At 36.9% G+C, this 16210-nt stretch overlaps 1 protein-coding gene across 1 annotated transcript in view; it reads right to left on the bottom strand.

Annotated features, from left to right (window-relative positions):
• Positions 1 to 16210, bottom strand: part of LOC134662137 (DE-cadherin) — a 325027-nt gene that overhangs the window by 42745 nt on the left and 266072 nt on the right. Inside the window, exons 12-13 of the mRNA XM_063518410.1 lie at positions 5572 to 5728; positions 1689 to 1876 (exon numbers count right to left, since the gene is read on the bottom strand). Coding sequence (XP_063374480.1) covers positions 1689 to 1876; positions 5572 to 5728 — 345 coding nt within the window. The remainder of the gene's footprint in view (positions 1 to 1688; positions 1877 to 5571; positions 5729 to 16210) is intronic.

Here is a 16210-nt window from a genome sequence, read left to right as displayed (position 1 = left end):
GCAATCCAGGGTTAAAATATAATGTAGTTCAGAAGAAAAATGCAAAAATGCAAAAGCATTACTTAAGAATACTTACGTAGTACCGCCAGCTGTATATTTCACTGAAGTACATTTCCGTCTGCCAGCATTGGAGGAAATAGTTCAGAATTAAAAATCACAATCCATTTTTCCAATACGAGGGAATATCATTCGTGGATTCGGTTCGTTAAAATTATTCACAATGGATGGTATCGTAAAAAAAATGAAAGTGATTCAAAGTGACGGATGAAGGATGATAGAAGTGTTTGTTATTTTGCTAAAAACTTATAGGTACTGGATGGTTAAAAAAAAAATAATAATAAAAAGCTAGCAAAATAAGTTTGCACTGATGATTGAAACGTAAAAAATACATGATTTGTGTTAAAAAATTAAATTAAACATTCATATTCGTGTGCGTAACGTAAATAACTTTTGAAAGTACTGACGGTTTTGGATATATGTATCTCCTCTTTAGAAGTTACACTAAAATTAAATAATTAAAGATTCTTCGCGCTTAAGCAATAATGGTTTTACGTAAATACCCATAGATTATTTACAGAATTAAAAACCTTTCCAAGCTAACAATATGAATTAATTAACCACATTGTTCCATAAGAATTCTGTAAACCACGTCAAAATTTGCATGACAAGTAAGCTACACAGCACGTGATATTGAAGCGCCTTTGTGTAAGAAAATATCCCGTCCCAAGAGCTTTGGCGAATCTTCGAGTATTCAGGAATGTTCATTTCTCGTAGGCTTCAGATGTCGCGGGCGCGATATATGGAAATAACTGTGTTAGAGGAGAATCTACTGTTGCTTTTCGAGCGCGATACGGCAGTTTGACGTGGGGTTTCTGATGGATTTAGTGTTAAGAAAATTAAATTAAGACAGGAAAATGGACTGAAAGGTTTTTCAGCCGACTAAAGGAAAGTAATGTTAGTTTATAATAGATAAGACGCATGTTTCAAAACGGAACTTTTTAAAGCTTAACTATAGATAACACGGTAGTACTTTTTATCGATAACAAAAAGATTAAAATGATGAATAAAATATACCATCTTCCAATAGAATGTTTACTAACAAGCGAAAGTTTTCAGCGACATTTTCAGCCTTTCAAGCAGCCTATGAACTTCAAAATTAGTAAACTGTTTTGATTCCCGGGGTCTTGAAACATGATCCCTTCTCACTGTGTTTTAGAACTATATCCGCAAGTTCCGACCACAAATAAATTCGGTTTCTCCAACAACTAAGTATCTGTTCGCTGTCGCCAGCCACATACCTAACTAAAATTCTTACTAAACAAACTAATACACATTGCTGGATATAAGGCTAATTTTAGTCTAAATTGATAAAATTGACGAGCCAAAGGCGATCAAATTTGTACTAGTATTTATATTTAAAGTGGTATTATAATATGGTAGTGGTTATGTGTCTGATAATTGAAATAGAATATCTAACAATCCTACAGTGTATATTGGACTTAAGGTGCATGTATATTGGAAAAATTAAGGGCTTTGTGTAACGAATATTACTCACATAAACGTATACGAGTAGCTATTTATATCACACAACTAAAATGTAGATAAAATGACACCCTAAATCATGAATGAGGTATGAAAACAAAAACAAACAAGGGCAAACAAACGATGATGCTGAACAGAACACTCACCCTATAGTTGTAAACGAAGATGTTGCTATGCCCCGACGCCATAGGATTGTCGTTCTTGTCCCCAATGACCACGTGCAGTATGGACACCCCAGTCATCCTGGGTGTCCCGGAGTCCGTGATGGCGACGGGTATTCTGTACTCTTTTCGTTCTTCGCGATCGAACGACACTAGGGTCCATAGCTTGTTTCCTGCAAAGAAATAGTTTTTCGTAGTTAGTATTGTGTGATTGCGTGTGAGAGGAGTTACAATATGTTATAGACTTAAAATATAATCGAAAAATTTAATAAATTAATGGCTTCCTAGCTTAGTTGGTAATGTCATTACCTACGAAGCAGAAGGTCCCGGGTTCGAATCCCAGTAAGGGCATTGGCGTGTTTATCTCCGTTATTAATATTATCTATGTATCTAAGTATGGACTTATCAATAAAGGTATGTATAACATACATATATAACATAATACAAGCTTTGCTTAGTTTAGGGCTAAGTCATCTGTGTAAGATTGTCCCTAATTATTAATTTATCACCTCGGGTGGGATTCAATCTACCATTCTGCCACATGAACTACCAAATCTTACCCGATTGTATTAAATATTTTTACTTTTTTGTCATACCTCGTTTTAGGTGGTGGTGGTGGTAGGAGGTTAGACGTGGCTTTAGCCTATTTACGACGCTTACCGAGTACTACTACACATTTTCATAAGGCCAATAACTTCTACCTCACATAGTGTAGTCCCTAACACATTCATTCTCATCAATCTAGTCTCACCTATACAAAAACCCGCACTAACATTAACAAACAAACTATCCAATCAATCCCATAACTGCCAATCAATCCGAAACGGTTTTTAAAAGGTTCCATTTTAAATATGGAACAATATTTTTACATCGTTGGCCGGGGGCAATTTCCGTAGACGGGTGACAGTTTTCTTGATTAACACGCCAACCGAATGGGGGACACTCTAGGGTTGACTCTTTGATATATACATATTAGTGATGTTCTGATAAAATTACTTGTCGGTGCGAGCAACTACTTATACTTTAAAGGGGATCTGACTATTATCAAAATAAATAAATGAAATAAATTACCTATTTTTCATTAAACGATACAGGAAACATTACATATACAACAGACACAAGTCTTGTAAAGATAGGCCCGAAAATTTCAAGACCTAATTATGTACAGTTGCACACAATATTTTTTATAAGACAGCAGCAAACACCTAAAATGTAAAATCGAAGTAAGTACCTATACAAGTTTTAACAGTGAAATTCTTATAGTTTGACCAACCAGCAATCTACTTCAGGATAAATCCAGAAGCCTGCTAACCCTGAAGCGACTAAAATTGGATCAGCACTTCGCAAATAAAGTTAGAGCTAGGCCGAGCGGCATTTATTGCATTTTAACTAGACTAATTCATCGGAACTCGATTTTGGGGAGTTCACTTTAAAACTGGGTTCAATGAGCCAGCAAAATAAAGTCTCGACGCGTACTTTGCCGGGTTTTTAACTCGCTTAGTAAAGGCAATACGTCTCTTTTGGAAAAGCGTAGGAATCTGTGGGTAGTTCTAATGAAAAAAGTTACGCCGTCTAGTAATTCTAACTTAGAATCCTGACCAGCTATCATGGTCGCATTTTTATCACCTGCCGGGCTAGCACATGATTGGCGCGACAGTATCTCGCGGCGAGATAGACTACCCATCCCTCTTTTATTAATATAGTTAGAAAAAGACGGGTAGTCTATGTCGCCGCGAGATACTGTCGCGCCAATCATGTGCTAGGGGTGCTGTCATGCTAAGCGTCACTTTCGCACTTAAAGTACATATTTGTTAGAAGGTGACAGCCATGGTGACAATTGATGAAGAGCCGGCCATCTTAGCCCTACAGACTTGTAAAGGTCGATTTCTAAGAACTGGCGTGAAATTTGTACACACATGCAGCTGCAAAATTTCATACCCACTCTATAAATGGAATTCATTGCTAAAGTGGGTATGCACTTTTGCAGCTCGCTGTCAACAATTTCATACAAAAACCGGTTCAGCTTTTATTTATCAACTATGTACCTTTATTTACTACATTTTGAAATTCATTCACTGCTCAGCTACGGACTCTGTCTTGCGACATGTCTTATTCTTTTTCTTCTCTGTCGCCCGTCATCTCATCATTCACTTGCGTTCATTTCATATCTCTCACACAGTCCATCCACCTTTTACTCGGTTTTCCTTTCCTCTACTTCCCTCCAAATTCATTCGTAATAAATTTCTCGTCACATGGTTTTCATCATACTCATGCCTTATGAACTCAAAAGTCAGTATTATCCTGGCAAATGTATTTAAACTAGAATTCATTACAATTTAAATAGTCCTAATTCAATCTTCCCAAGTTGTTTTAATGTAGAATACATACGAAATTGCGAGTAAAATCCAGAGAACGTTGTTATTATATTAAAATTCATACGCTGCAGCTCCCGCGGGTTGATACGTTGAATGCACATTACTTTCTAATACACTTTCAAATAAGGAAGAACTTTGAGGAAATCAAGTTTCATTTGAAATTCTTCATTAATAGTAATTTTAGACATTTTTACATTTAAATTGCTATTACAGTTGACTTGCTAACTTTGAAGCAACATAACAAGTAGGTACATACAACAAACTAAAGAAATTATTGTTTTTTTAGAATGGCTAAAACTGTGAATACAGGACTTGACGTATCATGTTTTTCTAGGTAGAGAGAATCATCTCAAAAGAACGGGATTATTTGAAATTAAATTGTTAAACCTGAGAATGACAAATGGATTTACATTACTAAGCTCTCGAAAAATCGACGGTAGCTGACTTTATAAAAAAGTATGTATGCAGTCATAATAAGTAAAATGTCCTTGAAATGACATTAGTAAATTTCTAATCACATTTTCAGTAAAATCCAGCAATAAAACGCCGACGTTTTCTTTCAAAAATGATTGTTGTTCCAGTTTATCTATAAATCTTTCACGAGTCTTGCGCGCCTCGGGGGACGTTTCCCTCTCATAAATATGTATACGTTTTGCAACCTTATTTCCTTGAAATAAGGAGGTGTAAGTGTAGATGTTTCTGACAGTTGTAGCGTCTGACCGTTGCACTATGTGCCCCGTTGCCCTCCGATCGTGTTCGGTTACACGAATGAAAAGATATGTTTATTTACACTGATTCGAGATTCGAGCTTCGGAGAATATATTGGGAGCGTGTTGAGCCATACAAATTTATAAGGTTTCTCTAGAAACTTTTAGACATTACTTACTGGTTCAGTTTTATAAGTTCAATGTGATTTTTGTAAGCGCGGAGAGGTCAATATTTAGTGTGTGCTGAAAAACACTTTCGTGGACATAGACATGTTTCTTTAGAAGTCGCAGTAAATCGTAATTAAGCGTTTACTGTTATTTGGTATGTTTAAATATTACCAACCCATGGTGATAATTACCCTCAGGTTCGAAGTGAAGTACATATTTATAACTTTGGAAAAACTAACGTATATGACGTCATCACTTGGCATTCAAAGACGTGTGGCGTTTACTAAATACACAACAGGCCACACTTTCAACTCAGCATCGGTAGACTTTATAGGTATCTTATAATGATTACTAGTTGTCAATTAGACTTATATCGACCGGGATATGAACGCGAACGCGTTATTGCCTTTTGTATTGTCTACACAACTTTGACACCCACCCGCTATCTTCAGTTACCCGTGAACAAGATGCATGTAACTGCGTCAAAATATAGGGAGCTAGATAACAATACCAAAAGGAATCACGGTTCATAATATCCCGGACGATATAAGTCTAGTGAAACTAACCGCGAATTATTCAAAACTGTTGTCAATTACCAGTGTGGACGCTAAAACTTACCTTGAATCTGGAATTTCGAGCGAATATCCAACGAAGAGGCGGAATCGTTTAGTGCGAAGGTAAACGGGGGTCCGTTTTCCTTAGAGTCGTAGTCTTTCGCCGTCAGGGTGACCACCTCACCTGGCGGCTCGTTCTCGTACCAGATTACGGGCTCCGTCTGAAATGGCAGAAACAATTTAGTAAAATCTCACACAAAACCGATCCCATACAATCGAAATTGTGCTCTCGTTTTAGTCGGTTCACGATTCCCGGACGAGCTAAGCGAATTAAAAAAACGATGAATGCAATTATGTTTCTTTTTAAAATAAAATAATGTTTCCTTTGGGTAAAATTAGCTAACTTAAGGTTTTAAGACACTTTCCCTCCAGGGCCCATTATTTTTTCCATCCTGTACCTATAGTAAGGGTAAATGTACATATATTCGACCCATTCATCAATTGACCGAATCGATCAAATCGCCGATTTCTTTTATCCCTCGCAATTTCAACGAGAAAATCAAACGAAACAACATCTGATTCGTCGAAAGCAGAGTTAAAAGTGGAATTTATGTACCTACAGGAAAATTATCTGTTTAAAAATCGTTTGGTACTCGCTTTTGAGCTTGTTTATAGTATAATTTGATCACTACGTAGGTATACAGTCAAGTGTAATAATATGGGTGCGTACGTCACACTCAAAAATATGTCCCATAGCTCTTATGTCAGCGCGTTAAGAACTATGGGACATGTTTTTTGAGAAGTTATATGCACACATATTTTTACACTTGGCTGTAATATCCCTATGATTTGAGACCTAGTAAGTTAAGTTGGTTCATCTGAAATGGAACACTTTAGTTCAGAAGTTTTGTAGAAGAAGTATTTAAATAGGCTTTTAAAATATAATTTTAAACTCGGAGCCACTGACTTAATATAAAAGAAATAGACACACAAAGCAGAACAAAAACGTCAAGAAATGTGGATCCCAATGACGTTTCGCACCATTTGCATTGATGATAAAAACGCTTACGTAAATTTTGAGTCAAGATAAATGTTTCGTACAGAAAAGAGCTTAATGTCGTAAGCATTAAGTGTCAAATTTGCAAACATAAGTACCAACACTGTTAAAAAATTTAGTCCGATGGCACTAAACGTAACGTATTTACGTCAAACAACGTCAAACGAGAATAATGAACGAATGGAGTCACTTTGGTACACTTTAATATGTATTACTGTACAGGAAAACCAATTGAAGTAATAAATAAAACAAATTTAATTTAATTGGGAGCTCAAATAAAATTAATTCGTGGTTCAAATTCAAACAAATTAAATTTTTAATTCGTAAGTATAATAAATAAAGCTTTATTTGTCCATGCGAAAAAATAAATACATTGCAATATGATATAGATAAATAGTTACGTAACATTCAATAAGTAGTTAATTTAACATAATTAGATTAATTAATTTACCAAAATAGTTATAATTGATTAAAATTTAATCTAGATTAATTTTTGAATGGACCCCCTTTGGGTAAAAGCCGTAAGTATACGTCTTTAAATACTAATTTCCTTGAAATAAATTCTACTTATTAAATAACTGTGTATTTAAGATCTACATTTACTCATAGCGCGGGTGCACGGGGGCATTTAGATACTGATTGGATTTTTTTTATAAAATCTACCTATACTTTATAAAAAAAATCCTGTGGTTGTCACTGTGTTCCGACAGGTTTAGCATTTACAGTTAGTCGATATAAGCCCTTATTGGTGGTGTATATGTCGGAAACAGGGAAATGGGCCGAACACACAAGTGCCGTTTTGCCTTGTTTAAAACTGCATCACCCCTATCTCTTGCTATAATTAAATAGCAGTCCACTTTGCACGTCGCATAGGTTTTCTTGAAAATCTTGAATTTAAACATAATATTATTTCTTATGAATTCCATATAAAAATATAAAAAAATATTGACCTCACATCGACTCATTAGATTTTTGTTCCTTAACATCCCTTCTTTGGTACTAACAAATTAATTTATTCAAAACCATAAAATTACCACCAGATTACATAAATTATGTAATGCTATCCAAAGAACTAACCGAAAGAAATACATTCCATCCTTTTTCCTTGTTTTATCATTGTTATTTTTACATATTTTAACGGCACATTTCGTAATTGTTGACAACTTCACATTTGAGCGTTTCAAACAAGACTAAACAAAAAAGTAATGCATGATCTGTTTTGACATCACTTTTGTGGGGCCATTTTTGGCGGCTGATTGGGTATCCAGTTCTTTATACTATATCAATGCTCGGAGCGCTTACCGCGGACATTGAAAATCAAGATTTCGTTGTACATGTACAGTCGCCACCGGATATATCGGAGCGTCCAAGGTGCTCACAAATATCTGAACACGCCTCTATTGACAAGGCGCTAGAGTGCTCAGATATATTTGACCACCTTGGCCGCTCCGATATATCTGATGGCGACTGTACCTATGCCTCTCGATCACTCGAATATACGAGAAGGTACCTACTCGAATAAACATTGGCGGATGTACTTGTAAGGGTAACATTCCATTTCTGACCGGTTGCACTACTGGTACTGAACGCGTCGCTGTTACTGTCAATTTCCATAGTAAAATGGACAGTAGTGCAGCTGCGGTTGGAAATGGACTGTCACCTTAATGGAAAATAATACGTTCTTTTTTAAATCGCAATAAACGCTTATCAAGCAGGTTATCGCAATGTTTTCATGATTATTTTATACTTTGACTAGCGACCAGCCCCGGCTTCGCACGTATTAACAAATTATACATAAACCTACCTCTTGAATCACTCTTCTTAGCATAAGTACATAGGGACAGACAGACAGCAGGAAGCGACTGTTTTATACTATGTAGTGATAGTACGGACAATTAAATCGACCAATAAAGAGTAGATTATCGCTAAAAGGGAATCTTTATCCACGCGTACTCCGAGGGTAAGCTGCGGTTTTAACCTAATAATCTTGTCTTCGTGTTGGTGCATTAACTAGAGGGGGCATGGGACTAGGTACTTATCATATTTATAATGTACAGTCAGCAGCAGAAGTTGCTTAGCGAGCGAGGTGTTCAATATTACCTTGACGCGCTCTTATTCTCTTAACAATAAAGCCTCGTCAAGATCATTTTGAACACGTCGCCCGCTTAGGAACTATTGCTGCCGACTGCGTATTAAGAGTGCGAACCTAGCCGCCGCCTTACAATCGAGGTTACGCTCTCATTTTAAAAACGACATTCTGATGTAACATGAAATTTGACATGACGTATCATGTAACTATTTCTGGTACAGTCGTCATCAGGTATATCGGAGCGGCCATGGTGCTCACAATTATCTGAACGCTTCTCTGTTGTCAAGGCGTTAAGTGCGTGTTCAGATATTTTGAGCATCTCAGCCGCTCTGACATATCTGATCTGATGGCGACTGTTTTAGTTTTCGCAACTAGAAATTGTATATGGCACGAAAAAAGTGTACTGCCTACAACCTGGAATGCTATTTATCTATTTGTTCGTATGGTATAATTGTTTTGTCGTTTATACAGATATTCTAAGGTAGTTCTTATTGTTATTAGAAATTAACGACACGAACCTAAAGGCTACAGACTATTTTGTTCACTCTCAATATTTTAGATAGAAAATACTTACTCTGTTATAAATACGTAATCAGACAGTAACGGCAAATCGTAAACAAAATTTTTGCCATCACCGCTGTATTCGGTTGAACAAACATGTATTAAAAAATAAAGAAAATATTGTATGTTTTCTTTGTACTGAAATTCCGTGTTCTATTTAAATGTATTCCATTTAGGGCGCGGGAATGGAAATTAAGCTACCCTTCCCATATTAGGGTCCGGTTGGAGATTGCTTCAAATAAGAAATCGAAACATATAGGCGCAGATTACTTAGATATTATAATATTATTAGATACACCATTCTCAAACTTAACACATTCACTGCCAGGAACACGCTAGTTGTGTTCTTGTGTTAGAAAGTTTTTAATACCAACGATTATCAGAATCAACTTAGGTACATTATGCTTGAATCTAGAACAGAATATAGAGATAACTAAAAGGTCCTCTCAGCAAGTTTTGCAAATAATAAGTACCTAATATACCTATATTAAGTATACGTTTTTATACTTCACTACGATTTTCAGTGGATACATTATTATGAGCTTTTAAATAATATTGTCGTAATTATTCTTGCACTACCAGTAAAAAAAAATACCGAAATCACTTTCAGGAATCGAAATCAAATGTCAACCACAAATGACATTGAAAATGAGTTTTCGAATGTCACTTACGACCACAGATCTAGAATGACGCTACGCTTAAAGATAATTGTGCAAACGGGAAGTCATTATGTTAATGAACATTTCACGTGTGTGAAAGAGGCAGTCTACGTATGAAAAAACCTGACCACTTTTGAGCCTCACAGCGGCCGCTTGAATTTACCAAAATGTTAAGGTTAGCGTACTGGAAAATACGAAACGCTGTATTCAGGAGATATTTTTATTATACTTATTATATTATTTCTGAATAAAAAAACAAAAAAAAAAAACAACATAATAACACTTAAGTACTAAACCTACTACACTATGCTACAAGTAAAAAAATTGCCCTAAATCGCCAGGGAGGGCAGGGTGCCCAGAAGGCTGGCCGCGTTTCCTCGCTGTATAGCGATACTAATAATTCAATACTTCCTATGACACTTCACATCATTCTGATTTTGGTCGCACTTTTGATATTTGACAAGCAATCTTGTACATTGCAGATCTGTGCTTGCGATATGGTGGGACAAAATAACAAATGATAGTCCGAGAATTTAATTTCCTGAGAATGACATATCTGTTTTATTAAGAATATCTGTGTTAGGTGTATTGGCGGAATAAGGTGACAACTGGGTAATGCCCAAGGCGACGCTTGATAAAATGGAAATTATGTTCAACAGGGAAATCAGAGCTAATGGGAATCTTGTAGTGCTTTAGTTCTACCCTCTCCGTCTGAATTTATGTAACGCCATTTTGCTGAAATGGTCGCTAGTGGCATGTTGGGTATCATAATCTGGTAAAAAGGTTTTTATGAGCCTTCCTTTGCCTTGTGCCCTCTTAAATATGTAACAGTTTTCGCTTTAATACGGTTAAAATAAGGTGCAAGTTGGCGTAAACAATGTAATATTAAGATGTTGGCTGCATGAATTATATACGTTTTATCTTTTATATAGGAATGAGTAAAACTACTAGAGTCAGACCAAGAAAAGTCTGCAGCGGATTTGATAGCCCACGCAGTGCAAGTGTTATTTACACGTCATAATTTCATAGAAGTTTGACGTTTAAAATAACACTGGCACTGCGAGGGCTATCAAATCCGCTGCAGACTTTTCTTGGTCTGACTCTATTATTTGGCGAGCTACTGTTACAGATAATAAGCTTAAATTGTGCGTAGACAAGGCTCGACTAAGCCGATTTAACCAAATTATACATAATATTTGAGACTAAACTTCGAATTATGTTAATCACTAAGTAATTATAAAATATAACCTACTATGAAAACCTAGTTCAGGCCCGAAAACATGTATTTGTATGGGGGTAATATTTCACCCCAAAGGGCTTGCATTTCACCCGAAACTAAACACATGGTGTTTCAGTTACATTGCAACTTCCTTGACCTGTTATTAAGTAAACATGATATTATAGTGCCCCTGAGTACGAACCTATTAAACTAACTATAGGTAAGTCAAATGATACCCTAGCGACTGTACGTGTACATTGTACGTGCGCCATTGTATTACGAATAACTTCCTAATTTCACCAGACACATGGTATAAACCCGTGTTGTTTGTATTTCTAAGTCTAACAAAGAGAAATCATCTACAAATATAAGACAACGCACAGCCAATAGAAGATGAAGCCTTAAAATTTTAAATGTTGCAGAGCTCCATAAAAACATACATTTGAATAGAATCGGGTGGATGCTACAAAGGACAAACTATAAGTACCGTAAACTCGGGTTACTTTGACCCAATGGAGAGTAACTTTGACCCACATGAAAACTCGTTTATAAGGGTCTAATAAAAAACATAATAACGTCAAAGGTTAGCTAAAACCAACCTCATGGCATATTTCCATAATTATAGTGCAATAATATAATCTAGACCGAGTAAATCTCAATAATGGCTAAAGTCATCCTCCAGGGCTAAAGTAACCCGAATTTAAGGTACCTACTTATAGACACATTTCTGCTGTCAATTAGAGAACTGGCAAAACGATCTACACTATTCTACACATACCTACACAACAACTAAATCACCCAAAAACCGAAAATTCCCTTCTAACTCGAAATAAACTAAAATTCATCATTCATCTACCGCAGCAGCTTGATCCAACCAGCCCATTAGTTAACCCTAGCTGATACCATCTTGACACAGAATAGGTACATATAATCCGAACAAAGTGTACACCAGTAAACAGCCGAGCACTTTGTATGGAAATTACAATATCAGTGGGACGACAAGCGGCGATATACGAAGCGGAATTGTCCGAAACTGTATACTTTACTAATACGTATCGCATCGCGGAGGTATACTATTCTAGTTTAAAATATTTAAATTGAGGGAAATTTAATATAAATGTCGTGATAAATAGACCTTATTGCCGTTTTCTTAAGCAATTGCGTCATGTTCAATTTGAAAACGAAATTCGGTAATAGGGAACTAACAAATGCACATTAAAAATGAATAGCTAGTTCAAGCAAGCTTTTGAAAGTAAGCTTTTTTTTATGTAGGTATGATATTGTCTAGGTTAGGTCAGAGCCCGTACCATGAGTCACTGACAGTGTCAAAACTGTCATATACGCTACCGTCTACGTAATTTACTTGCTATACATCTCGCTCACACTAATATTCGAGTACGAGCGACATGCATAGAAAGTTTACGTTCTCGATAGCGTTTGTGTCAGTGCCAAACTGTTGGCCAAACACAGGTGTTTTAGCCCTTGAGACAGAATAAATAATAGTACTATTAGGTACAGAAGATTCACTCTCTAAAAAAACGCGTTTATTACGACAGATATAACCGCTAGGTGGCGCAAGCGCGAGAAGGCGTCCTTTCCGTAGCGGTGCGCGGCGCGGCAACTACTATGGCTAGACACCAAAATTGGTGTGGGCCGCATGTACTTGTACTCGCATGTCAGACTAATATGGAAGAGTGATAGAGAGACACAAAGCGATGCGATGGCGAAGCGATAGCGATCGTCACCTTGGCTAGGCCGCCAGCCCTTAACTACAATATTACATTTTCCTAGAATTGATCTTGTTGCCTAACAATAGATATTAGCCACCAGCGGTATGAATGTCGTTCGTTATCAAACCCCCATTTCCCGGAATACTCGCTTTAACTTTACGAAGGCAAATCACGTCAGTGTCGCCGATGATTTGTTCCCGCGATATCGAAATATCACAGTCAAGAGACAGGGAGAGTAATATACTTTCAAATATGTCAGTATTCACGTTCTACGGCTCAATTCTTGGACGAAACGACAGATCGTCCACACTACTCCAGGTTTCTACCCTGAGGCCAATTTAAACTTATCAGATTGATATTTAACTAATGTTATTTTGTTCTCATTCGCCCGTGCCTCTCACTCGTGTTAATACATAGTACACTACAAGTATGAGCGAAATGCCCGCAAATGATAAATTAATTTTGATGACAAAGTGTACGTTCAAATTAGTATTCCTGTTACTTACACTATGAGTTGTAATTTGAGCTCGGCCCGTAGCATGGGGTCTATGTTTGGATGTTATACATATAAATTCTCCGCTCTATTTTCTTTGTATTACAATTTTTTGCAAAAACAACTAAAACCAGACATTAACCCTTTAACCGCCAGTCTGATATACAGGGTGATTCATGAGACGTGAGCAGGACTAATCCTGCACACTCAGTAACTGATAATTGATCGATCACCATCGTATTTAGGTGAAACAACCACTCTCCAGCGTGTTACGAGTGCGGCGCACAAGTAGATTCAGTGCGCCACACGCTTGAAGAATGCCCCGCCTGGGAACTGAGCCGAGCCGTATTACGCCAAGATGTGGGAGCCGACCTCTCGCTGCCAAGCGTTGTATGGGCGATGCTTGACAACGAGAGGAGCTGGAGAGCTGTGGCCTCTTTCTGTATAAAACATTATATATCCAGCTCATTTCGCCACAGTCTGATAAATAAGACAAAGATCTGATTTGGTTTTTACAGCACATTTATAACTCCCGTAACTATGCCAACCTTACTCTGCGTGGTACAATTACTGTCGGTGGCGACACGAGCACGCTCGATCAAAAATTGCTGGCGGTTAAAAGGTTAAATGTTTATGCTAAGTTTCATGATATTTCAGCATGTTTTAAAATGAGAGCGTAACATCGATTGAATGTGGGTCGCTTTTGGGCGGCGAGTTTGGACTCGTAAAGATGGACTACTCTGTACATTTAAATCTACTCTGACAATATCGCCTAGACAGCACGAGCTCAATTGATATTGAAGGTGATTTTCGTCAATTTTCGCGTTTCATGGCTTTATAAGACGTCGCTTCGCGTATTTGAGACGTGTTCATGCAAATTAAGCAGTATTATCAAGTATATTAAAGCCTATTTCGATCTGGAAACGGGTAACAGACATGCATAGGTATCTATAGATCTATATTAACGCTGTAGTGGTAGAGAATGAAGTTAAGTCGAATGTTCATCTTCGAATTCACAACTACCTCTTCGACGAAAGGAGCAATAGGTACACATTTCCCAATAATTTAGGTAAAGGTCCTGTCACAGTCACAAGCGCCATAATTTTGCGCTCGCAAGAGATGGCGCCACGACCCTAACGTAAAAACTAGTCATCTAATAACAAGCGCATTGTTATTTAAAGTATTTTGTATCAAAACAATATCAAGCGAACATGTCAATAACATATTTTAACGTCAAATGCAATATATAGTGTGTCAACACCAAATTTTCCATTTTCCTACCCTCGTCACAGGGATTTACCGATGGACAGACACACAGACATGATGTTAAATTATGAATCTATATCGTGTCGCACATAATAGTGACTTATATTGGCTGGATCGGAACGAAAAGAAATAAATTGGCTTTTATAACAAGATTGATAAGTAAATCGGAACCCCATATACAGTGTGGAAAGATAAGTCGGGCCCTGGAGGGAAACTACCTTAAATCCTTAAGCTGGCTCATTTTACTTAATGGAGACATTCCTTTATTTTTAAAAAGAAACAAAACTGCATTCAAAGTATTTTTCTTTTTTTCTTCGATTTGGCTTGTCTAAAAAAAATCTTGAGTACTAAATATTACATTTTATGGATATTTTGTACGACAGACGAGTTTGAGACCTAATGTTTCTTGGAGAAATGTTATCATTAACATTAACTGTATCGACTAGTAGAATAAAATTGCGAGTTTTTATTTTTTGGAATTTTTAGTCGGTTCGAGTCCCGGGCGAGGCAAGCGAGTTTTAGAAAATCTTTGAATGCAGTTTTATTTCTTTTTAAAAATAAAGGAATGTCTCCTTTAAGTAAAATGAGCCAGCTTAAGGATTTAAGGTAGTTTCCCTCCAGGGCCCGACTTATCTTTCCACACTGTATAAACTCATAGAAGTCATATACTAAAGAAAAAGTTACCAAGCCCTCCAGTGGCGGAGGCTTGATGACTAGGTTAAAAATATTAGTTTAGACCTTCAATAAATAAACAGAAACCTGTATCACTTGTTTTGAAATTTTCACTTAAGTTTTCTTGGTCAAAAAATATTTTTCAAATGTCTTTTGAGCTTTTGTATCTCGAACTCAACAATGTTATAACTGCAATATCACCAGAAGCAATGTGTTTCACAAGCCGAACGTTCCACCTTCAAGTCTATTCCGGAAACTATTGCGAATTTTGGCCCATAAATCATTTCGAAACAGCATAACACGTTGGTTAAAATTTAGCCCGGATATTAGGGGAACTCGCGAAACTACACTGATTCGGCTTCGTTAGTGCGTGAACCTGATAACGCTCCTAATCGACTATTCAGTTCAGGAGATTTTGCCCCACAAAACAACCTAAAGGCCCTCAAAAACATACACACATACGACATTTTACAAAGCTAAGTATGCTCGCTTTTGACTCAATGCGTATTTTGGTAAACGAAAATTAAATTTCGTAATCATTTATTGATTTCAAATTGCGAAATGAATAAGGTTTGGTTGTTTCAATTTTTTTATGGTTTTCGGACAAAACCTCCAAGGAATAAGGAAAACGGACTTTTCCTTCTTTATCCCCGGATGAAATAAAGCGTCCAAAATACCGTTAAGTCGACCTTACGGAAGCGTGAAACCAAATCCCTATCGACGGGTAAATTTGCATAAAAAATTGACAGGCCCCAACAACGCTGGCACAATCGCTCTTAATCGTGAAACCCGAGAATTTGAAAGCGCAAGGAACGGTGTACAATGACTTGAGGTCGAGGTTTTGTCTCTTTTGTTTTATAGTACAGGTAAGCCGGGTGACTGTTCAAACAAACGTGACCTAAATGCTGACCAAAATCCCCAAACGAACTGCAATCTTAACTTCTTTGTTTTAAGATC

The sequence above is a fragment of the Cydia amplana genome, chromosome 1 (genome assembly GCF_948474715.1).
Source record: "Cydia amplana chromosome 1, ilCydAmpl1.1, whole genome shotgun sequence".
Taxonomy (NCBI): domain Eukaryota; kingdom Metazoa; phylum Arthropoda; class Insecta; order Lepidoptera; family Tortricidae; genus Cydia; species Cydia amplana.
The sequence above is the reverse complement of the archived record's forward strand: the minus strand, read 5'-3'. Positions and strand labels throughout refer to the sequence as shown.